We start from the raw sequence: 26193 nt of genomic DNA on the forward strand, positions 1-26193 counted from the left end.
TTCTTTTAAATGGCCATGTGCCTTTCATACCTTGGGGTGACAAACTCAGATCCTGGAGTGCCTCAGTGGCTGCAGGTATTCATTCCTGCCACGTTGTTAATTATGGGTAGTCTTGAAATAATTTTAGGTGAGTTTTACAAGAGAACTGTGAGTTCATGGTAACAGCAAAAAGCTAGTGCGAAACTGCCAAGATTAACTCAAGTTGTGACCAGGAAGGTCAGCCTTCCACTTCCTTTAGAGCTTCATATTTATATTTATTTTTATTCACATTCAGCTTTTCTGCTAGTTAACTGTAAGGAGAGTGAAACCCAAGTTATCCTTAACACTCTTATCTGTTAAAAAATGTTTGTCTTATGAAGTCCTGTTTGTTTAACAACCCTATCAGAAGTCTCTTTTTAAATAGAATATGTAGGCCAAGACATGAAACGTAGTGCATTCCTTTTAGTATATAAAGCAATAGGGCCAGTCTGTTACTGAGAGATCTGATTTATTCAACGTATAACTTGGCTAATAGAAATAATACTGCTTTTTGGTTAATTAGCATATGTCCTTTATGAGTATTTTTTTTCATAAGTTACAGGGGCAGATATACTCTGGACTCTGTGCCATTCACATGAAATGTCCTGCAAAATAACAACTCTTTGGCAACCATTGTAACTCCATGGGGCAACTGCAAAGCCATCACTGTTGATATCCATTTTTGCAAGGTTTTCATTGGCGTCCATCTCTCATCCGATTTTGTGGATAATATCCTAAAAGACCTCTGTGCGATTTATGTTTCTATTCTGTTTAGTTTTCAGATCTCTTACAATGGGACTTCACCAAAATTTTGTTTTTTGTTTGGGCTTGGGGAAAGTGCAATTTGATTTTTTGGCTACAAACTGTGTGTATTTTTTAACTGCGTCTCTTTTTGCTTATCCTTCTCACAAAAAATACTGTCTCCCTTTCCCGAGTCAGTATAACGGGGAGGCACACCACACTGCAGTCCTGCTTCTTGTTTTTTTTTTCTTCAGATATCTTGACATCAATGGGTTGCTCAGTGCACACTTCCACCTTTATGAGCGTCGCAGGGTGGTACATACATGACCAGCCTGTATAAACTTTATTCACTTGGATGATACCAGCAGGACTCTGCAGTAGACACTACTCAGTCTTTCATATGTACCTGTTAAGAACTGTAAAGCATTTTGGGGCAAGTGACATTCCTGTTACTTTTCCATTGCTTCCAGCTTAGAGTAAGAATAAACAAAATGATCAAACAATAACTTTTATTTACTTTAATTAATACTGTTAATTGCACATTGAAAATGCTTCGCCATAATTCCACTTAAAGAAGAAAATTCAATTTGAGAGGAGCAGATGTTTCAGCTGAAACTGCAACTACTCCAAATACTGTATATTACCAGCGCAATAAATAATAAATAGCTGTAATTTTTTGCTTTCAGTAACTTTTTTTAATTATATCTGCTAGATGTACTCCATCTTCTAGCTGCACATGTTTTTGTTTTGCACCACTGCTGCAACCAGGGCAGCTCCCTTGCCACTGCCATCCTCTGAAAGCATGAAGGTGACGTCACACTGTGGGGCCAGTGACTTGATTCTGCATTGCAGATGTGAGCCAAACCTGCAGAGAGAAACATCAAAAATCATAAATAAATGAACAGGTGAGCCACTGCTGCCTTACAACCTCAGCTTTCCAGGGTCTGATTCCCAGCTCTGCAATCATCTATACTTATTATTTAACAGACACCTTTACCTTAGGAAACTTGCAAATATTTACTTTTTTACTTCCATGTAAATAGGAATGTGGTGAAGAGATCAAAAATTCTCTATTGAATTAAGTTCAGATTCCGATTCTACGATATTCATTGAAAAATGTTGATTTTAGCATGGTGTCTGTATGTGTGTCCCTGTGGAAAATAGAGACTGAGTTTCATGTCTTAATATTGCAATATTTGTTGTAGAATTGTGCAGTTTTTGTCTTGTATAGAGTACCTGCATGAGTACATCCTAGCAAAGATAAAAAAACAAGACATTAAAGCACTCTCTGAGCTGTTCACCTTAAATCTATGTACAGCAGTACCTACCAAAAAGTGACTTATCTTCTTCAAACAAGTTGCATTGTGTTTGTCTTGTTACAGGCTCCAGGCCTATTGTTTTTGTCCTTTGTGGCCAGTACTAATCCTATGTCCAATGATAACTGACATAGACATTTTTTCATTTAACCAAGATTTTTGCTGTCTGCTCCATTTAATCATGGGACCAGAACTATTAATTTGTTAAAATTCTGCATGGTTAGTTTTTGAGATGCATAATTTAATTAAAAATAAATGTATTCACACAATAAGGCCCATACAGGCACGCACATACACACACTCAAAGAATTTTATAAGTGAAGGTAGCTGACAGCTTGCCTGCCTTAAGTGAGCACATGCTGGATGATGACGAGAAAGAAATGAACAAACAAGCATAATAGATGTGTAAAGGTCAAGGTGCACAGAGGCATTAAGCTACCCCTGCACCAACCTGTAAATCTATGTCGCTTGCTTACTTCATTTGACCCAATGTATTTAGTTTCAAATAAAATATTATAAAATGTGTTCACTTGATTTAATTTTCTGTTAATTTTATTCTAAATTTATTTGCGTACATAAATGTTATATAAGTTAAGGCACATTATTTTATTCATTATTATTGCACAGTACAATTGATTAAAATCTTCCATTGAATAATTTCTTACAGTATCACTAAAGTGTAACTTACACGGAAATACGGTATGGGCCATTCCACGCTGAATTTTTTCTTTTATTTTCACAACTGAAGCAAAGCCAGCTTAACTGACTTACTCAATTGCTTTAGACCTCACTAACTAGAGAATGACATTAGATAAATGCAAGATGGTGACAGAGTCTATTATCACACTTTCATGTGATTCCACTCCAATCGTGGGAGCAGAATCCATATTACTAACCAAGAATGCTAAACCGGATGGACGCAGGGACATCCGGCCATGGGCCGTAGCCGCAAAAAGACGTACTGCGCAGGCGCCCCAAGAAATGAGGCGCCGCGAGAGGCGGCCGCGACCACAGAAAAAAGGAGTCAAAGAAATGAGGCGCCGCGACCACAGAAAAAAGGAGTCAGCACAGAAAAAAGGAGTCAGCACAGAAAAAAGGAGTCACACGCAGGCGACGCACACAGCGCCGCACGAAACCCATTGCACACGAAACAAGCACACAAAAAAAAAGAAGCCGCTCGCGACCACCTGCAAGCACCCACCCCCCCTACAAGCACCGGATGGGACACACGCAAAGAGGACGATTCAACAAGCCCCTGGCACACAAAAAAAAAGAACCCAAAACCACCCCACCCACCCTACAAGCAAGGGATGGGACACACACAAAGAGGAGGATTCAACAAGCCCCTGGCACACAAAAAGAAAGAAGACGCTCGCGCCCCACCAATCCCCCCCCCCCCCAGACGCCGGAAAAGCACACAGCGCCGCACGAATCCCATTGCACACGAAACGGGACCCACACAAAGAGGAGGATTTAACAAGCTCCTAACGCACCAAAAAAAAGAAGCCGTGACCGCCACGCCAAGCCCATTAGAGACGAGACATGGCACACGAAACGTTCACAACAACGACGAATCAGACCCACAAACACACTAACATCAATAAGAAGTGGCACCCAAAGCCCCATTTCTAAAGGAACCGTCCATATTAAACATACGTCATCTCAACACCTTCACACTATGCAGCATAGGTGGATCTCCTTACAATAAACCATTATTAACCGTTCAACTGCAGAAAAGGCTCCATATTAACAGTGAGTGCGATCCTCCTTATTACTTATCCATATTTCGCACGCTGAGGAACAAACAAGTCATGAATACACGCTCATGGGTACAAAACGATTCGGCTTGGATAACGGGACCAAACACACGAACCCGCATGAAACAACAAAATACACGGCGGCGCATACAACGCGCTTCTGAAACTCCGGGAGAAAAAATGTCTCGGCTCCAAAAACGCAAAGCTCAACTAACCCCGTTACAGAGACGTGCCCAAATGGACAGACACAATGAACGTAGACGCATACAGCGCGCGTCTCAAAGTGCTGCATCGAAACAGACACGAGTTCAAACCGAAAGACCTCGCGTCTCAGACATACAAAAACGGGAGCGAAGAGACAGCATAAATGAACGCAGACGTCTACAACGCGCATATGAACTGCCAGAAAACAAGCAAGCAAGGCTCCAAAAACAGAAAGCTCAACTGACCGACATACAAAAACGGACAAGGCTCGATACAAACAATGCACGACGTAGACTGAAACGGACTTTTCGCACAGCACAGGCGAATCGATTACACCTCCAAAATAGCGCGTCCCAAATACTGGACATGCAACAACGCGCCTCTCAAACGCCACAAGCAAAACCTGCCTGTCGCGGACATCAACGCCAGACACCTGCTAAACGCTTGCGCCACTTGGCTGACAACGCGTTCAATAATGAGTGCACTATTGAGGAAAATTCATTGGGATTAATGAATGTCATTTGCAATCATTGTCATTCACTTAACTTCCCTGAAGAAACAACTGGCAATACAAATAATGAATTTACACGTTGTTGTCAAAAGGGTCAGATTAGACTGCCTCCTTTACATTCATATCCTGAATATCTACAGAAGCTTCTAACTAACGATGTGCCTGAAAGTAAAAACTTTATGAACTGCATTAGATCCTACAATAGTTCATTTGCTTTTGCATCTACCGGAGTACATATCAGGCTACCAAAAGGCAATGGCCCATACTGCTTTCGCATATGTGGACAAATATGACATCCGTCTTGTGAAACTGTTAATTATTGATGAATGTACAATGGCATCCAGTCACTTACTCAACACCATTGATAAACTTCTACAAACGTTGATGAATAATAATATTCCCTTTGGAGGAAAAGTACTTTTATTAGGAGGTGATTTTAGACAATGCTTGGCTATTGTTCCACATGCTATGCGCTCAGCTATTGTTCAGTCCACCTTAAAATACACAGACAATTGGCATTGCTTTCAAACAATACAGTTAGTACAAAACATGCGATGTCCAGATCCAGAATATAACAATTGGCTATTACAACTGGGAAATGGTACACTCACCAATACAGATGGACTTCACCCAAATATTATTACAATTCCCCAATCCTTTATCTGCGACGACTTAGTTACAGAGATATTTGGAACAGCAATCTCATTGGACCAAATACCCCTTTTAACACAATGCACTATATTATGTCCAAAAAATATTAATGTTGATCACATTAATAACCAGGTCATTTCATTACTTCCTGGAGAGGCACGGCTCTTTGTAAGCTCTGACAAAGTTGACTCTGATGACGACAATGAACATCTGAATTTCCCCTTAGAATATTTGAACACTATTAACCCGGCTGGATTACCACAACACAATCTTAGCCTTAAAAACGGAACAATAATCATGCTATTAAGAAACCTTAACACTAAACAGGGTTTATGCAATGGCACACGTTTAGTCGTCAACACCATGACACACAATGTTATTCAAGCAACAGTTCTTACAGGATCACATGCTAACAATACTGTTCTCATTCCTAGAATTGACCTGACGAGTTCTGACCTAGAATTACCTTTTACATTGAAACGCCGACAGTTCCCCATTAAACCTGCATTTGCCATGACCATCAACAAATCACAAGGACAAACCATGGACAAGGTTGGCATCTACCTCTCTGAGCCCGTTTTTGGACATGGACAACTTTATGTTGCCTTCTCACGTGTTCGACGTTCATCTGACGTTAAAGTTAAAGTTATAAATGCTCCATGCCAAGGAAGACACATTCAAGGACAGGACACCATCTTTACTACTAATGTTGTGTACAAACAAATATTCCAATAAACCATTACTCTGTGCCAAACACTGTATTTTTTGCTTTCTATATGCATCATCCACACCTCCACACTATTCTATATCTCATTCATACATCTCACTCTTTGTCATGCCCCAACGCCAGGGGTTGGCGAGTGAAGCGAGCAGGGGGCAGAGACCCCTAGTTTTAACAGATTTAGTATCCAGAACCTCTGGTCAAATGTGTTTTCTTTATCGCCTATTCAAATGTGGTTATCCAGCCCAGAGTTGTAGGGAACCAGTGCCTGTCCCAGCAGCACTATGTACGAGGACATCGCAGCACACACTCACACTAACTATGACACTGTCCAACATGGGGCCAGTTATAGAGTCACAAATGAACATAACCTGCTTGTCTAAGGGATATAACAGGAAAACCATCCTGGTGTGGAATTACAAGATGGGTGCTATGAGGTAGCAGAGCTAACCACTGTTTCAACATTTCTCACACCTTCATTTACCAATAAGTACAATTAAAAAAGAAAAGTAAAATTTTACTTCAGTTTTCTATCAACAAATAATATTACATAATAGAACCTAATGGCAATCCATGCTGTACAACTGTAAATAATGTGAAAAACGTCTGTGGATAAAACATAAAAAAATCTCACCTTATTCACATTACATAATCCAGATGTCCATTATCCAGATGTGTGCTTAAAACATACAAAACACCTACAGTTTTTGCTAAAATATTATTAACATTAACTTTCAGAAAAAGCAGTGTACATCATAAACAGGAAAACATATTTCCATAATGCTGTGCTTTTGAACTGAAGACCCGCCTCTCCCCCTCATTCATTGGTCAAGAGTAGTGTCTTTAATTCAAAAGTGCAGAATTGTGGAAATGTGTTTTCCTGTTTATGATGTACGCTGCTAAATGTCCTGTTTATGATGTACACTGCTAAATGACCCCTTTAAAAACTCCTGACTCCTGTAAAAAGACATTTTACAGACTGGCTTCCAGTTACTGTTCCAAACATGCAATGGAAAATGTGGTTTCAGAACATGAATGGGTGGGCAGACAGCCAGTGAGATGAAAATATCAGAATAGTTTACCACTTTATTTATTCTAAGTGAAAGAACTGCTTACTTGGGATGCTTCCTGTACACAGTGCCATCCACACCCACTGTGATTTTAAGGCAGTCCACATCACGGTTTTGACGGATGCGATTGGAGACTGCTGTAAGGGCAGCTGCACAGAGGTCTGCAGAGCGGGTGGACACGGCACTGCAAACACTCCTAACCAATTCACAGTCATCGTCACTGGGTTCCAGACCCAGACTGGTAAGAATCTTGTGAGCTTCAGCCAGGCTATTGGTGTCCCTATAAACAGAGAAGAACATGCAGGAGATAGCAATCAATTGAGAGACAATGTAAAAGATATACTTTATGCAATTATCTCTACAAGGAAAACATGTTAAGAAGGTAAGAGACATGACATTTTAAATGTATGGTCTTCATCAAGGGTATGGTTTACTTGTTTTTTTTTTTTTTTGTTTGTAAAGGCATGCTAATGCAACTCTTCCCTAACGTCATCAGGATGTATGATATCTCTCTCTGAGCTGCAGTTTGTCATCCAACCATTTATGTCTTTTCAAGCTAGAACTTCCATTGTTGGGGTAATGTAGAGCTGGGACAGCAATGGGTTGCAAAAAAGAAGTCTACTCTTGATGAATCACCAATCTATTTTAGGACACATGCGCGCCTACACCATTGCAATTTAGATTCGCTAACTGACATAAAACATATATATGCTTAAATAAAACATATAACAGCTGGAAAATAAAGCAAAACCCATGTGAAGCAGCAAGGGAGAGACATTGTGTTTTGCAATGTATTAAGCTATCAGCACCAGTGATTATAAAATGTCAGCCATATAATACCATAAAGGAAAATATCATGAAATAAAACCTATTAACTGATTATCATACAGTTTATCCATCAAATCAGTGCATTAAAAAAAATCTCAACATCAACATCAAACATTCACTAGAAGGTGAAACAGTAGAAGCTGTAGGCATCAGAGGTAACCTACAAAACTGTATCTCAAGTTGGTTAACCATCAGGAGACAAACAGTGCAGATAAGACAAGAATCCTTTGTGGGGTGAGGTCATCAGTAGAGTCCTTCAGGGTTCCTTTATAGTTAGTAAAGTTGCGAGATTCACAGATGACACTAAAATTGGAGTAATGGCAGATACAATTATGAAAAACACTTAAGAAAGACCTGGACAAGCTTCAGAACTGGTTGAACACTTCAGTTTAAAATAGAAAAGTGCAAAATGCTACACATAGGCCAAACTAACTTCAATTATAAATACAAGATGTGAGACACTGTCCTACAGGGGGCAACCTCTGAAAAAGAATTACAAGTTTATGTTGAACAACATTTTCATCACAATACACATCTCTTATATCTATTTCTCTTCTGGTTCGTCCTGCTTCCACTTCAAAACCGGTCCTGCCCACACGCAGCCGACACGGCATTTCTCGATTCCTATTCGTTCTCTTCCAAACCCTTCCCCACGCTGCCTGTGGCTTCCCATACACCTTGCTAGTTTCGTTATACTGCGACAGTTGTTTACTAAGCCTTTGTTATAAAATGAACGTCAGTATCTTCTCTGTCGACAGGTTTTTGTACAACGTCATCTTTATTTCAGGATCCGGCAACTGCCTGTTCCTATCAGTGGGTTATTTCTTGACACAAACGGTTGACAAAGGCAATGCACTCACACTACGACATAGGGCAGTAGATTTCATTGCATCACATTGGGACAGATTTGGAGACTTTCTTCCTGTTGTTCTTTCCAATGCAAATCAAGTTATCACAACAAGTCAAAAGTACTATCAATACATGGCAACATCTGGAGTTTATGGTGGTGAAGCTAAAATTCAAGCTCTTTCAGAGATTCTCCATGCTACCATTGTTATTTACTTCAAACACAACCCCAACATCCCACCTTGCATTTACAATTCTGGAAATACTCTCTTCATTTACATTATGTACTCAGGACAACTGGACAATGGCCACTATGAAGCCCTCCTACCGATTCCGATCATGTCTGCACAGCAGCATATAATGTCTGATAACACCAACACATCAGTCCTCAGTCATTCTTCTCTTCCACAAAACACTACAGTTTCGTCTACTGGTACAACCTTCCTCTGCGACATTTGTAGTAAACTTTTCAAAACAAAACCCAGCCTTGCCAAACACAAGAAAATTCACTGCAACGGCAAATTGTTTCAGTGTCACACTTGCACAAAACATTTCACAATGCAGAACTATCTTCACAAACACACAAAAATTCACTCCGTTGAAAAATTACCTGCCTCCCAGTCCAGTAACACATTCTTCCAGTGTGATTCCTGCAACAAAACTTTTCAAACGCGAACCTCACTTGCTAAACACAAGAAAAAGCATTCTTCTCAGAGACGTACACATGTTGATATCAAATATCACTTCATTCGATATGTAGTCAATGAAGGTAAAATAGTTCTTGAGTATCATCCAACAGATAAAACAGTAGCAGATGTTTATGACTAAACCTGCAATGAACTTTATGTTGAGTTTTATGTTTTGGCATGTAAAGTGGTAATGTATGAATATGTTAAAAATGTAAAGAAACATCGTGCAGTATATGAAACATGAGAGCAAGTGAGGGTGTTAAGGTATTGGTTGGAGTTTTTTCTGTGGTAGTATAGAATGGGGCTTTGTACTCCCATGGTGATGTAATACAGTAGACCCCCGCGAAGTCGCGGTTCAGAGTTCGCGGCCTCAGTCATTTGCAGATTTTTCCTTAGAACCTAACTAATAATTGTTAGTGGAAACCGCAAATATCTTCCGCAATTTTTATGGCTATTTTTGTGGCAATACTGTACTGTAGAGAGAACCACGGCTTGGGATGGTGAAAGTAGCCAATAGAATTTGAAACTGCAACTCGCAGCAGTCCCTGCAGTGGATCTGATTGGTCTTCTGCTGAGGGTGCTGGGGCTGTTGAGGTCAAAGGGTGTCAGTGCGGCTTTTAAAAAGGGGGCCGGTGACCAAAAGCAAAAAAAAAGTTTTTGTAATTTGTGTTTCAAGTTCCTGTCTGTCTGCCTTCTGTTGGGTTACCTGTACTTATTCATTTTGTCTTGGATCGTTTCGTGCATCTGGATTGTCTGCCATCTGCCTGTGTACATGAGGACTGTAAGTGGATTCATGGCCATCCTGCAAAGAAAGGAACAATCCTGAACCCGTCTTCACCATTTCAGGAACTACCGGTAGGACTATCTTTACATTCCCATTCAACGTACAGATCTCTGGACTATCTATTTTCATCATTACATTTCATCCATTGCCATTTTTCATGAACTTTTTCATGATTTAGTGTGTGTGTTTGGTTTTGTGCTTTGTTGTATTTAATGTGTAATCGCCATAAGGGGAACAGGGGTGGTATCGCTGCTTTCTTATTTCATTTGTTTTCATTACATTCTTTATTTGCTGTTTGATTACCAGTTTGCTTTGTTTTTGTTTGTGAGTGCGCGCTCGTCAGGTCAAGGCTGGGTGGAATCTCCACCATAAAAATAAATAAATCACCGTCTTGTCAATGGTGTGAATCTTAGCGGCACCGGACCGCTACAGCGTTGTTCATTTCTCCTTGCTGTTGATTGACTGTGATACATCTCCAGCTGAGTGTTCTTGTTCCTGTCCTTTTTGGTTGATTGCTTTGTTTCTCTCTCCTCCCCCAGACGTTCTCTGCTCCTGTTGGGGGCTGTGCTCCCCTACGATGTTTGTCTATTGTTTAATCGAGAACTAACTGCATACTGAGCTTGTTTCTCTTCTGAAAGAGACATGTTTGTTTCAAGTGTTTAAATAAAGTTCCTGTCTCTACAATCTTCTGTGTTTCTGTGACCCAAGCGTGACACCCTGCAGTACTGCAGCCACACTAAGACTAGCCTGCCAGCGTCAGCACTTACCTCTGTGTGCTTGCGTACAGCCACTTAAAGCGCAGTTGGCTCAGTGATTTACATACATGGTGTCAGTTGCACTTTGTACATATTGTTCCAGTAGTTTTTTAAAATACTTTATACAGTTCATTATCAGTGTGTAAAATGATTAGTGTTGCAGTAATTGTGATGCTGTTTGCATGAAAAAAAGTGTTCCATTAACATTTCACTTTTTCTTTGTTAATTGTGACGTTTACTTAAAGTGCAGCAAAAAAGTATTTGGCATCCAGGGATGTATTAACCCGCAAGTATGTGGCAGTTTAAGGGTTAAAGCCCCAAGATGCTGTCAAAACGAGCTGCACCGTCTAAGGCTTCTGGCAATGAAAATGTGCTTGCATGAATTACAGTACTGTACATATAGCGATAACAGGGTGGAGAGTGGCTCTGAGGCTAAGGATCTGTGCTGGTATCCAGAAGATTGCTGGTTTGAATCCCTGTCACTGCCAAAAAAGATCCTACTCTTCTGGGCCCTTGAGCAAGACCCTTAACCTGTAATTGCTCCAGGGGTGCTGTACAACGGCTGACCCCAAAGGGTATGTGAAAACTAACAAATTCCTAATACAAGAAATTTTATAAGAAGAACAAAACATCTGTATTTTACATTCTAGCACTGCGGGAGACATAGCAGTACAGTATACAGGTTTACGTTTACATTCTTTATTTGTAGGTAATGTGTTAAGCGCAGTTTGAAATTAATTTAAAGTGTTTTGGGGGCATATTTAGGGTTTAAACTATGAAAATAGGCATTTTTTTAACCACATCCAAAATTTGCGGTTTTTCACTATTCGTGGGTGCTCTAGGAACGTAACCCCCATGAATTTTAGGGGTGTACTGTATATGTGTTAATAATTGAAATGTAAATAACGTTTTTTTTTTTTTTTTTGTGTACATGTTGTTTTTCATCCACCTTTACATTTATATTAAATTATTTATATAAACCAATTATTCCACCCTTAATGTAAAATAGAGATGGCAACATCCAGAAATTAAAACCAGAGGCTTAGACAGCTTCCTAAAAATGCTACTTGTATGAGCCCAGAGATACAGAATGAGCTGTAAATAAAGTGCTGGTATTGCTAGACGTAATATTGGAAACACTTCCTGAATATTCCAAACTAAATTAGAGGGAGATTCTTTATTATACATCCAGACAAACTTTTCGAGACTAGTGATTTTGCAACTAAGGGTTTGCAGAGTTTAGCCTTGTCAGTTTTAGACTTTATCGATCTAATTAAGACTGTGAAGGCGAGTATTGCCAAATTCAGAGAAAATTCTGATGGCGGATTTGATAAAGTGATAAAATTAATGTAAAAGACTGCAAAATCTTTTTGCACATAGGGGATGTAATGATGCAGAATGCCAGAAGTTTGGAAGAATTGGTAGCGACTTTTTTTCCTTGAACCCAATTGTTACGTTTATGTTTAATGAAGTTCTTGAATTATGAAGTGTGTATTTTTCTTCAACTGTTCTTTTTTCACTTTGATGCACAAGGTAATTTACTTGTCGTTTTGGTTTCTTTGCTGTATTGTCTGAAAGTGCTGAGATAATGGAAGGAAAACACTGATCTCTCCAATCTTTAAAATTGTTGGTAAGCAGAGCGAGGTATGCAATTTAATTACATATTGTTTCATTTATTCTGTTTCTTTGTAAAATGTTAAAAATGTATGTTAATATTTTCATTTATAGTTTTCACAGTGCTCAGGATGGTATAACAACATTAATAAACAAATAAAATTTGAGAAGTAAGTAAGGCCTCAGTCTGGGACTCTCTGCATGTTGATTTAATATAACTGGTGTCTGCTACAGTTAACAGAGAAGTTAATGGACAAACACAAGATTACTCAATGGGATGTCACTCTCTCATGGAAGACAAAGCTGCCTGCAAAGTTGGCGGACACTTTGTTAACTTCAACACTGAGTAAATCATCTTGTGTTCAGAGCATTACAGATCTAAGACACATTTGGAATGATGGTTTAGACCAGTGGTTCCCAAACTCGATCCTGGGGACCCACGGTGGCTGCAGGTTTTTGTTCCAAACAGATTCACAATTGGCGATAATAATAGATAACAACTGATCTCATTTAATTAGCTGGTCTTTTTTACTCTTCTCTTATTCTGCATTCAGAAAAACACAATAGTATGGTTTTTACATTTATAAGACATTTAGAAATATTTCTATTTTTTTTCTAGGAAAACAACAAAATGCGCTATTAAGACATAAATACTTAACTCTCTTTTGTTGTTTTCCTATTGTAGTTTGCTCCCTTCATTTAACCCTGATAGTGACAATTAACAACCAGCACAGCAGACACCCGAGATGATAAAAGCAGCAACAACTTCAGTGTCAGACCCGCTAATTAGTAAATAATCAATTAAATAACCAAAACACCTAGAAAAGCAGAATGAAAATTCGGTTGAAAATACTGTTAACGACTTAAAAAAAACCCAACATTTTCCCCAAATAACTGCTTACTCCATTTTAATAAAAATCTACCAAACTTAGTTTGTAATTTCCACATTGACTCCAAAACACAGCAACTAGGAAATAATGACTCACTTACTGTAATTAGGCTAAGAGTTCAGCGAAAAATGGAAGTTGGTTGGAACAAAAACCTGCAGCCACAGTGGAACCCCAGGATTGAGTTTAGGAAGCACTGCTCCAGATAGACAGATTATGGAACTGCAGAGCAAGTTTAAAGATGGCACATCTGGCATTATGTGTGCTGCAGCTGCCTTTCACACAGTATCCAACTCTTTTGGCAAAAAAGAGATACTGAAATCACCATGTCAGTTATTTGGAATAAATATCCAGGATGCAGAATACACAGCGTTTGTCCAAAAAAGTAACAGAAAAGTAGAAACAAGACAACAAAATTGTCATGTCTTTTGGCGATGCTTGACAACTGCCCTGTGGACATTTTCCCTAATGTTAATGCTTTGTTGCGAGTGATAGTCACACTTCCAAATACAACTTGTAGTGCTGAGTTTTTTCATATGTAAATTGGAGCAAGACGTGTTTGAAATCATAAGTGTCATCAGTTCGTCTCAGCAACTTGACTATCTTATCATTTAAACTTGATCATGCTGAAAATGTAGATTGTGACAAAATCATCGACCAGTTCAATCTAAAGCCCTGATGCGTACGTCTGGCATAAAACTGACATGAAAGGTTAGAACTGATTTTGTGTGTGTATCTGCTGGGGCACAACAACGTTTGATTGCCTTGATCATTTTTGCTCAACTGCTGCATAGTCCTAATAATTCAGTTATGTGAATGTACCATAGTATGAATTGATGTGTTTTTACACAGGCCCACTCTAAAATCCTATTTCTGGCTACGCCCCTGTGTAGTAGAGCTTGATCATTTATTTTTATAATTTTTGTCTTTCATGTTATGTTTAAAAATGTGCTATATTCTTTAACTTTTAGTTACTGACCTTACAAGATTTCCTACCTGCCTTTACCTGTCAGAGATGGACAAAATAACATTTTAAATGCAAATCAAGCAGCCAACAGACCCTTCAGCACTTACGCTTCAATTTCGGAGATATGTCGGGTTTCAAAGCTGTTTTTCATCTGCAAGGCAGCGGGTACCATTCCATTGAACAGGACATTCTCTTTAGCCAGGTCTATCAGGATGAGGCGAACAATTTCTCCCATGTACATCCCGCTGATCATCTTCTCAAATCTATTAATGATAGTGAGAAAGCACAGAACTCTTAAGCAGACGGACATCATCTTAGACAACACTGAATGAGTGAGTGCTTGCCAGTAAGATGCGCAACATTCAGAAGTCAAGAACCAGCACTTACATCTGCTTCCCTTGATTGACTGACTGAGCATCTACCTCTTTGTCAAACTTGGTCCGGTATTCATCAAGCACCCCATCATCCCCAAAAGCACCCCACTCCATGTTGATACACATGAGCCCCTCAGTTCCCTCCACTAGCTCTACGTTTTGCAGCTCTTCCATATAGCAGGCATTTGTCCCAGTACCTTTTCAAAAAAGATGCAGAAAGTGAGTCAGCTATGGTCACTGTAGAAATTACAAAAGTAAAATATAAACATAACATCCTGATTGAGATTGTGCACCCATTCACCAATCCATTTTCAAACCTGCTTTATTCAATTCTAACAACATCTGGCATACGGCAGGAGGTATAAGCAATAAGCGATACAAAGCATGTAGAAGTGAGCTGCATGTAATGCACAATTTCTTCCCAATTCCAAAATCACTGAAAATACCAAAACTGCATAATGTGGACATCTAATTTTATATATGTTTTTGGATTTTTGTTGTTTTTTTCTGAACATTATGGAATTTCTGAGTCATGTAGAAGTATCCTGTGTTATGATTTTTCTATGGTTATAATTTTTTTTCTTCTAAGGTAATGAATTTTTTGCGTTAACTTTTGTATCGCTTAGGCCCTAAAACATTAGGATTTTGTATATGTGCTTATTGTTATTTTTAATTTGGGCTTTAACATTATAGAATGTATTTTTGATATGTATTGAAATTCTGGCAGCACTGTTTTTGTTTTCATGTTGACTGCTGCTTTGTTGAGCCCCTGTGCTTAAAGAAAAAGTGTCTACAGTAGCTGCAGACCTCTGGAGCTTTGCAATTCAGGAACACTGCTGACCAGCCAATTGAAGTGCATGTTTGTGTCACATGATTTATACAGCAAAACCCCAAGAAGGGTCTGCTTGCAGCCCCCAGCACTACTCAAAACTCTTACTGCAAGACATGCCTCATGAGTAAAATAACCCTTCGAAGGATGCTTTAAGACCACGGTTTTCAAACTGTGGTACGCGTACCACTGGTGGTACTTTAAGTCATGCCAAGTGGTACTCGTGTGGTCCTTTATTTTCCACGAATCAATGTTGCTAGAATGCCAATATGTTGCATATAATCATATATAGTATAAGTATACTACTGTAAATGCGTGGAAGACTCCAAGCTGGCTTTTATTAGCGCGGGCACCCATTTCCTTAATTAGATTAATATCACTTAATTAATTATAGTCATTATAGTGATTATAGTGACTTTTTCTTCAAAACAACACGGGTGTAAATTAACGATTCATTGACAGTGGTACTTCAGTTTACTGGTCCTCGCGGAGTGGTTCTTGTTCAAAAAAGTTTGAAAACCATGGCTTTAAGAGACTGATGTGCAAAGTATTATAGTTACTGTGCAGAAAGAAACAGTCATTGATGGTTTTAAATTAAGATTCTGGAGATGAAGTCAGAAAAGCAAGCTAAGGTTGATGCCAGTGAGTAAGAAAATTGGTATTTCAAACAGAGCCCAAAAACGTGAATCAGTAATCTGGGTCAAAAAGGACATAGCAAGAGAATTGGGATCCAGGAGGTTGTGTATTATTTAATAACCAATATGAAAGGCAAGAATCAAAGTCAGGACTCCAAAATAAATCAAAAACGAGATCAAATTAATAAAGTATGTTTCAAACCAAGTTCTTTGAAGTAATCTGAATATTGAGACAATTTGGAAATGTGTAATCCTGACCTTTTATCCTGTTGCGAAAATGACGTTAAGTGACGTGCACCTCTGATTGTAATAATAATGGTGGTGTTTATGCAAAAACAAAATGGCATTGTAAGAAAAAGAATTTTAAAAGAAACATTGATGAAAACGCATCAGAGCAAAAAATAAATGAAACCACCAGATTCCTTGACCTCAGGAACTCCCTAAACGACAGCTTAGCAATTTTTTGAGGCCAAGAAATAACTACAAAAAATAAAAATAAAATCAAATTATGACAGATATGCCTTGAAATAGGGGTGTTTTAAAAGATGCAAATGGCTGAGTGTCTTGTAATGGAAAGACAGCTAAACAACTGATTGGCTTGTCAACAGGGAGAAGCTGTGGAGGTCTGAAGCTTGACCGTATTGGGATTTAGGAATCACTGTCCAGTTTTTGGGTGATGTTGCCTGGAAGTCGTGTAGAGTGACGTGTTCGATGCAGCAAAATATAGCTGGCAGTGCACATTTACCATTGTCCAAGATTGTGGATACGTTCGCTAAAAAGCCTTGTGTGTGTTTTTGGTTTAGATTTTACTCCAATGACTGTGTTTCTAACTTTGAATTTGGGTTATGTTTTGGTTTACATATGATTGAGTTTCAGCTTTTGATTTCGGCACACTTATTTATTTACCCCCCCATCTTCCAGTCCATGTTTCTCTACCCTTGTGGGCACTACTTGCAACTTCTTGGCATTACCTCCTGAATCTAATCCCGTGTTCATTTCATGTCTCTGTTTAGTTCTAGACAACTTAATCAGGTTTTTTTGGATGCTACCATTCTGTAAGTTGGTTGGTAGCATTACACAAGCTTGTGATGCATGACGTATCTAATGCAATGATATTTAAACCACCGTTGTGCTCTCCAAGAATATGAATATTTTTCAAAAACAGTTCTTCTAATTGATTTAGAGTTAATTCTGACTTTGAGTTTTGTTGTAATGATTGATCTTTGTCTTTCTGGTTTTGATCTTATCTGTCCATTTAGTTTTGTGCTTCATCTCCTGGACCCTTAATTTAGGGACTTGTGCTCATATACCTTTTCTTTGCTCAATTTCTGTGGTTTTTCTCTGGAATTAGAGGTTTTCCACCTTAAGAATTCTAGTTTTAACATTAGCTTCTTATCTTAAAGCTTTGCTTTGTAATTTTATTTGGGTCATTTCAGCTGCTATTTTAATTATTTGCTAGTGGCATCATTTTGAACTTCCCTTGTCAGGGCAGTCCTTGGATCGTTGTCGGTGTGTTTTGTGAACTGTCAGTCATGATGTGACAGTATAAAAGTTTACCTTCAAATCTCATTTCCTCATATGAGTTCACAGATTCAGTTCAGAACCTTTGCCTTTATTAATTTTTTTTCCTAACAATCTTTCTTGTTTAGATTTTTTACTTTTGTTTTTTTCCACTTTGAGTTTTGTTATCATGATAATCTCTTATTTTTGACCACGTCTTTTCTCCTACGTACTTTGAAAATCCAAAATGCTCTCCTATCCAACATGAATCTTATTCTATGCCTACTGTTTCCATCTCTTGGCAGATCAGTTAAACTCTTATAAGGTGTAGGGTGGTGGAGAGAGCAGGGCTGCTGCAGCCTCACTGAGTCTGCATGTTCTCACATTGTTCATGTGGCTTTTCTTCCAAACATATGAGTATTAGGCGAACAGGTACTCCAAATTAACTGTGAGAGTGGATCCTGTAATAGACTGGTGCCTTTTTTTGAACTGGTTCCTTCCTCGCACCCAGCACTGCTCAAACCTCATGGCCATGAATTGGGTTAAGTGGATTTAAAAATTTTAGATTATTTTGTTATATACCATGCAATTAAAAGTAGATTTGCATGTACAATGGATATAGAAAGTCTCCCCTCACTTTACTCATTTGCTCCTCATTTCGATTAATAGATAAAAGTGCAATTAATAGATTAAAGCAACTCATCTCTGCGGTGGGCTGGCGCCCTGCCCGGGGTTTGTTTCCTGCCTTGCACCCTGTGTTGGCTGGGATTGGCTCCAGCAGACCCCCGTGACCCTGTAGTTAGGATATAGCGGGTTGGATAATGGATGGATGGAAGTAACTCATCTTATAAAGAGGAACGAAAAGTATTTTGCAATTGTTTATTTAACAAATATCAACAAACATGCAATATCTGTATGTGAGAAAAATTAAAGCTCCCATAGCTTCCAATATGTGTAAAATAGGTTAGGGAAAAAAGAATTGAAGCCCACCAACAGGCGGCAGCAGCCATTTCACAAAGTTAATGCCAGGGTTTAAGCAACAATGTTTTTTAAAAGTTCTCTGGTGAGATTTTGATTAGGGGGATGAAGGAGGGATGCCAAACAATAGAGATAAAATATTTGAGTGCAATTTGGTTTAAATTTATTATGAGTGATTAAGATCATGACACTTCTAACAAGAAACAGTCATTTAGCCTAGCATAGCTCATCAATCCTTACTCATTTAAAATTTTTAAATATCTTCATGTTGATTTTTAATTTCTCAAATTAACTACTATACTACTTTGTGGTGGAGAACATCCCTGCCTTTGAACTACCCCTTGCACATGTTAATGTCTTATACTTCATAAGTACAGAACTAGCAGGCTGTAAATGAAGTCCACACTAACCACTTGTGCCGTGTTCATGTTCTGTTTCTAACAAACTACCGTTTCCTTTCCAAGCAACTGCTATCCTGTAGGCTGGCAAAATGATATGATTTGGAAATGGAAACCCAACAGTTCAATCCCCAGTGTACATACTCACCAATGATCAAACCAATCTGACACTCAGGATCTTTGTATCCACAGCTCATCATTGTCCCGACTGTGTCATTCACCACAGCGACTGAACCAATATCAAAATCCTTAGGCAAAGACAAACAGAAACAACAATGAGGAAATATGTCAGCAGGACACATCCAACCTGAAGTGAGCGTAGAGTTAAGTAGGCTGTGTGTAGACTGCATGATGTTCCTGCATCCATGTTTGTGTTTTCTCCCAAGAATACTAGATTTCCATCTACATTTCAAAATCAAGCAGTCTTGGTTCAAGGTAGGGTCTAAACTGGCCCAATACTCAACGACAAATACAGGGAAAATTCCACTACAACGAATATCTTTACAACGAAATTTTCATTACAACGAAGTATGTTTATAGTCCCGACAGCTTCCCCATATGACACAAGTCTATAGAAATCTCGTTACCACGAAGTACATTCAGCAGATACTTTCATTATAACGAAGTGCACAAAAGACCTTGAAATGCCTGAACGAATCATCCACAGAGCAGTTAGTTCTGTGGCCGCAGCTCAGTTGTGCACAACGATCCCCAAACAAAAACACTATAATTTTTTTTTTCTTTCTTCGAACTTTTCTTGTACTGTTTTTTTTTTTTGGTTTTTGTTTTCGGTGGTTTTCAGTGATACCTTTTACTTATTGCTCATCAACATTTGAAAAACATCCATTGGAATTTAACTAATTGTCACCCTCCTATAGAAACGGCAGGCACGAAAAAACGATAACAGTTCATATTAGAAAAAAAAACTTTAATTTTTTGCAGCTCTCGATTGCGGCAAAAAGAAAAAAAGACGTTGCCAGTGAATTCGGAATTTCGCCATCGACACTGTCAACTTTCTTGAAAGACAGAGCAAAAAAAAGAAGAAAAATCTCAGGTTGCAAACATATGTGAACTGCTGCATTTGAAGACGTTGAAAAAGCCGTTTTTATGTGGCTCAGTGATGCTTGTTCAAGAAACATTCCTATTGATGCGCCACTCATTCAAGAAAATGTCAGGTTTGTAAACTCTCTTGGGATCTCCCACAACCAGACAGCAAGTGAAGAGCGTCCAGAAGTCCGATCTGTCTGTACGGGGCAATAGCAGGCTCACAGATATGCTGCGTCTCTCCACCAAAGTAAACAGAAAAGATCTTGATGGGTGATGCAAGGTTAGGAGCATGTAAATTGTAAATGCAGATACTGTAACAGGATTACTTGATCACTGACCTGGCCACAATCCTGCCTGACTGTTATGTCTGTGTATAGCAGAGTGGCAGATCACGCTACAATAAATAACTGTGCCGTTCCTGTTTCAAGCTGAATAAAGCTGCTCTCGTGTTTTGGGGTGCAAGACAGGGACTTATAGCACGACCTGATCTTTTATGATTTGCTTCTGTGGCGCTTCACTGCAGCGCTGTGAGCCTCCTATTGCCCTGCCCCAGCAATGGACAAACAATCTTCCACAGACGCTATAATCATGCTTTAGGACGCACTTCAGCATCGTTGGGTGGGGAGTGGGGGGTCTCAAAAGAGTTCAGAAACCTCACAATATGAAGAAGAAATAATGATTTGGCTCCTGACTGATAACTGTGCTGCCCACAACATGCTTTCATTTCAGATAATGATAATTCCTCCAACCCAATTGTACGGCAGCGCTTTAGCCATTGGGTTTGGGCATCATTCGCACCCTGAAAGTGTATCATCACAAGGAAATGCTGAGAAAAATTCTCATCAGCATAACTTGAAGACAGGAGAAGATTAAAATTAACGCGAAAGAAGCTATTGAAATGATTGCAAATGCCTGGATACAAGTTAGAGAAAGCACTATAGTAACAAATACAGAATCTCAGTACAACAAAAATTCGTTACAACGAAATATTTTTTAGTTTATTGTAACGGACTTTTACCTGTATTTTACTTCCTAAATACTAATAATTTCATATACTAAATACATTAATGCTTTGTGTGTCTAAATTATCTCTGTGGGGTATAGCTGGTATCCTATGATGATGACATGGGCTCTGAGACACTGCAGTGAAATAAACATGTCAAGAACATTAAGTTGTAAGTTCAAATCAACTAAAGTAATTGTAAACACAGTACAGTGTTGAATGAACTAAAATGACAAAGAAACATCCATCCATTTATCTTTCACTGGAACCCTCTTAATCCAAATATGGAGTTACACCGGGCCACAGCCAATCTCAGCAGCATTTTACAAATTACAAACCTGGCACACAGCCCACAATATCCATATTATACTTCTTCGTCTTCCAGCCACTCCCGTTAGGGGTTGCCACAGCGGATCATCCTCTTCCATATCTTTCTGTCCTCTGCATCTTGTTTTGTTAGACCATCACCTGCATGTTCTCTCTCACTTCATCCATAAACCTTCTCTTAGGTCTTCCTCTTTTTCTCTTGCCTGACAGCTCTATCCTTAGCATCCTTCTCCCAATATACCCAGCATCTCTCCTCTGCACATGTCCAAACCAGCGCAATCTCACCTCTCTGACTTTGTCTCCCAACCATCCAGCTTGAGCTGACCCTCTAATGTACTCATGTCTAATCCTATCCATCCTCGTCACACCCAATGCAAATCTTAGCATCTTTAACTCTGCCACCTCCAGCTCTGTCTCCTGCTTTCTAGTCAGTGCCACCGTCTCCAACTCATATAACATAGCTGGTCTCACTACTGTCCTGTAGACCTTCCCTTTCACTCTTGCTGATAACTGTCTGACACTCTTCTCCACCCATTCCACCCTGCCTGCACTCTCTTTTTCACCTCTCTTCCACAACAATATCCATATTATATAATATACTATAATTGTAAAGAAATAACTTTGACTTGAAAAATACTTAATTTATACTTTAACCCAGCCTGCATGCCTTTGATATATGACAGGAAAACAGAATCATCTTGAGAAAGCTTGTATGAACATACATCTGCCAAATCCTTGTAAATAATGGCTAGGCTGGGATTGTATTTTTCTGAAGTGTTGAGACAGCAGCAGTAACTACTGAGCAATGTGCTGCTCAATCTCCATCTTCCTCAACCTATCATTTATATCTGGCATGTGACAATGAATTCTGCAAACATGATGCCCCATGCTAATTAAATCCCTACCAAGGTAATCTGTATTGTTTGGTATGAAAAACATCCTTATTTCATATATTGTTGTTAAATTTTGAGAACTATCCTAAAGGATTTATGTAGTAGCTTAATTATTATTATTATTATTATTAATAATAATAATAACAATAATATCCTGCGGTGGGTTGGCACCCTGCCCAGGATTGGTTCCCTGCCTTGTGCCCTGTGTTGGCTGGGATTGGCTCCAGCAGACCCCCGTGACCCTGTGTTCGGATTCAGCGGGTTGGAAAATGGATGGATGGATGGATGGATGGATAACAATAATAGTAGTAATAATACAATTTTGATATAGTGCTTTTCCCATGCTCAAGGTGCTTATTTAAACAGCAGAGTGTATGTACCATTGGACAGAAATATTTTCTGTATAGAACACTAGCCAGATAAATACAGGATATACAAAGCTTTAAATAGAATAATAAATAAATAAACCAGAGTAAAATAGTAAATTCATTACTAAAAGAAATTCCTGAAAAAATAAAATAATCTATGATATAACACAAACAAACAAATTATCCTCATCACCTGGACAGAGAAGTAAACTGAAGGAAGCGTCAGAATGTTAGGTTAAGTTAAAAGCCTTCCTGAATGGAGTTGTAGCGGGGCTACATAGTTAGTGTTGTCAAATGTCAGTACTGAGTGCGTCTCGTTTCCATTGTCCCGTTTGCTGTTTATGTGTGTGTATCAGTAAATGGATGATGGAAGAAGACCACAGCCTCAAACCTGGAAAACACCTGTTCACTATTAATCAATTACAGCCATCACAGAACTATTTAAGCCATCAGGGGGGAATAGCCGAAAGAAGAGAAGAGAAGGGAAGGGAAGGAGACTTTTTCATTTTCACGACCATGAGCAATCTTTACCTGCAGTATTTCCACATCGCGCATTTTCATCCAGTTTGTTTTTCAGTCCGACGGATTTATTTCAATACCCTCATCACGGGAGACCCCAGGGTCAGAATTCATCATCCACCATGCACCGAGGATTCACGGTGAGGCTGTTCCATTTTGTTCCAGGAAAATCAAATGACTCATTTATCATTAGTTCAGTCAACTGAATTCAGGACAGTTTTTATAACCGGACTCAAGTTCATGATCATTTCCATATCTCATTCATTTTTTGTTATTCGTGTTCTTTGTTATATGTTACAGGGGCAAGGGAGAGTTTTGTTGTATTTATATATGGTGGTGTCTCGTTGTTGATGTGGTGGAGGGATATTTATATTTACATATTTCTTTCTATTTTTGCATTTATCTTGTTGTTTCATTTAATACATTTAATCAGTATAATTTTACATATCTGCTTTTGTGAGTTTATATTTACACCGTCGATTGTGAGGAAAAGTGTACTTTGTTAGAGGTACAGCTTGATAGTTAGATTCATTCTCAGTAAATAATCCAGGCCACAGGTCTTGGAGGTGTAGATGCCGGCTGAGTAAGGGGTCAGCCGTTACAGAGTTATAAACTGATTTTAAAAGAATGAACAGAGTCGGCTGATCTAATTAATTTTGGGAGGTCATTTCAAAGTCTGGGTACTATACAGCTGAAAGCCCTGTCACCCTTAGAGAAGTGGCCCCTATAGAATGTAAGCTTAGGCAGTTTAATGGGCTTACCAAAGTTCACAAAGTGCAAGTGATGGAGACTGACCACATAACAACAAGTAATGATAGGCCAGTAAGTCTAAAGTGTATCACAGATACATTAATGGAAGGAATTATTATGGAAAAGACTGAAAAGCATATGTCTAGAAGATGAGTGTTAACAAATAGTTAACATGGGTTCAGACAGGAAAGGTCATGTTTCACTAATATGTTTGAATTATGTTAGGAAGTAACAAAACCATATCATCAGAGAGATACATGTGATATTATTTATCTTGATTTTCAGAAGACATTTGATAAGGTTCCACATGGGAGGTCAGGCATCAAATTTAAAGAATTTGGAATTCAGGGAGTAGCATATAGATGGATGAAAAATGAGCTCAAACACTGGAAGCAAAAGGTTATGGGGTGAGGAACCTTATCAGAATTTGGTCCCTCAGAGATCAGTGCTGGGGCTGCTGTTCTTTTTAATATAAATACACAATTTGGACAAGAATAATATAATCAATAAGCTGGTTAAGTTTACAGATTATACTAAACTTGGAGGAAGGGCAGATAATATAAAATCAGCTAAATTGTTATAGAGAAATTTATTATAAGTAAATGTAAAGTAGGAGGTAAAAATGTTAAATTGTAATTCACAATGGGAGTCTGAAACTTAAAAGTACACATTATAAGAAGCATCTGGGGGGCATAGTGGATTCATCACCGTCTACAACAAGACAACATACAGAAGCAAGCAAGAAGGCTAACAGGATGTTAGGTTAGAGAGTATGTTTTAAAAGTTATCTTAAATGAAGGAGTCCTTTCATCAGATTGGCTGGCCCAGCACTGACTGAGCTGTAGAATGGCCAATGGGGTGAGGCGGCTTGCTGGTCGAGGTCTGCAGGACTCTGACTGTGTCTGGCTTGTCTCTGATTCCTGGCAGCAGTTCTGCAATTAGCTAATTGACTGATATTGTTTTTCTTTAATGTAAATTTGTTTCTACTTTGTTTGGATGAATTTTACCAAATCTGTATCCATATCTGTTAGTGTTTTGTATTGTTGTATTGTATTTCTGAGGTGGAAAGGATAGATTGGCAATCTAGCTCTGTGAAGAGGAGTAGTTGTATTCTGTCTTATGTATTTATCAAATTTGTTCACACCCATTGTATGCCCAAACTACCTGGAAGGTGGTGGGGGGGGGGGTCTCTCTCTGAATTGCCCTTCCCAAAATTTCTTCCATTTTTTTCCTGCATATTTTTGTTTGGGAATTATTTTCTTGTCTTTCTTAGACAAGTATTATACAACTTATTTACTATTTTAAAAAAGTGAAAACTCACCCCTCTTCTTTGAATGGCTTCTATTAACAACTGCACTACATCTTTGCCAACTACTCCACTACACTGGAACCCCTTTGTCCAGCGTATCAGCACACTCTGAAAGAGATAAAATTCACAGCATTTATAATATAGGGACCTTTAAGAAAAAAATGCATGGGTGCAGTGAAAGGAGCAACCTTGAGTGCCAACATAATCTAGAACACTGGATAAAAAAGCTCCAAAAGTTTAACAAAAATAATAATTTTATTATATGTAATACACAGAAGTGGACAATAAAAGGAAGCAAATGAAAGTATGAAATAAACAAAGGACAAAACAAACTCTTACTGCTGCTGAGTTTTGCAGATTTAAGTCTGTCAGGTGCCATGGCTTACCCACTTGCCCAACATTCAAAATCGCAGTACTGTGCTAATGTCTCCCACTCGTAAGTCACCACTCAGTTATTCTTCTTCACCTACACCTCTGGACACACTACGACCCAGTCAGCGGCTCATTCTCTGAGTTCAAGCTCAGCAGGTTTTGCTTTAGACCTTCAGAGTAACATTTTAGGGATGGGGAACACCTCTGAAAGTTCTAAATTTGTCCTTCTAGAATACAATTTAGTGTCCCCAAATATCACCAAATCTCTAACCCCAGTTTATATTTAATTCAACAGACATTTTTGAACTGGACAAAAACTGTTATGCTTTAATAAGCATTGCAATTGTCAAACTCTTGAGCTGTTTCCATCGTGCTCCAGCTTGGACAGACACTAAGTCATGGATTTAGCGCACTGTCAATTGGAGTGTTCTGTCAGTACCTTCAGCTCCAATTCAAAGTAATGCGTCCCTGACTCCAGTCCTTTCACTTTAAATAATACTTTGTGATTTTGAAAACACTGGGCACACAGGCT

At 38.8% G+C, this 26193-nt stretch overlaps 1 protein-coding gene across 2 annotated transcripts in view; it reads right to left on the reverse strand.

Moving 5' to 3' along the window:
• Nucleotides 1-1251: 1251 nt before the first annotated feature.
• LOC114660278 (hexokinase-2-like) overlaps nucleotides 1252-26193 on the reverse strand; it is a 48916-nt gene continuing 23974 nt past the window's right edge. For both annotated transcript variants that reach the window (XM_028812877.2, XM_028812876.2), the window contains exons 6-11: nucleotides 25302-25397; nucleotides 19222-19321; nucleotides 14747-14930; nucleotides 14467-14622; nucleotides 7036-7269; nucleotides 1252-1624 (exon numbers count right to left, since the gene is read on the reverse strand). In XM_028812877.2, coding sequence (XP_028668710.2) covers nucleotides 1486-1624; nucleotides 7036-7269; nucleotides 14467-14622; nucleotides 14747-14930; nucleotides 19222-19321; nucleotides 25302-25397 — 909 coding nt within the window. In that variant the 3' untranslated portion in view covers nucleotides 1252-1485. The remainder of the gene's footprint in view (nucleotides 1625-7035; nucleotides 7270-14466; nucleotides 14623-14746; nucleotides 14931-19221; nucleotides 19322-25301; nucleotides 25398-26193) is intronic.

This window comes from Erpetoichthys calabaricus, chromosome 11 (assembly GCF_900747795.2).
Source record: "Erpetoichthys calabaricus chromosome 11, fErpCal1.3, whole genome shotgun sequence".
Classification (NCBI taxonomy): domain Eukaryota; kingdom Metazoa; phylum Chordata; class Cladistia; order Polypteriformes; family Polypteridae; genus Erpetoichthys; species Erpetoichthys calabaricus.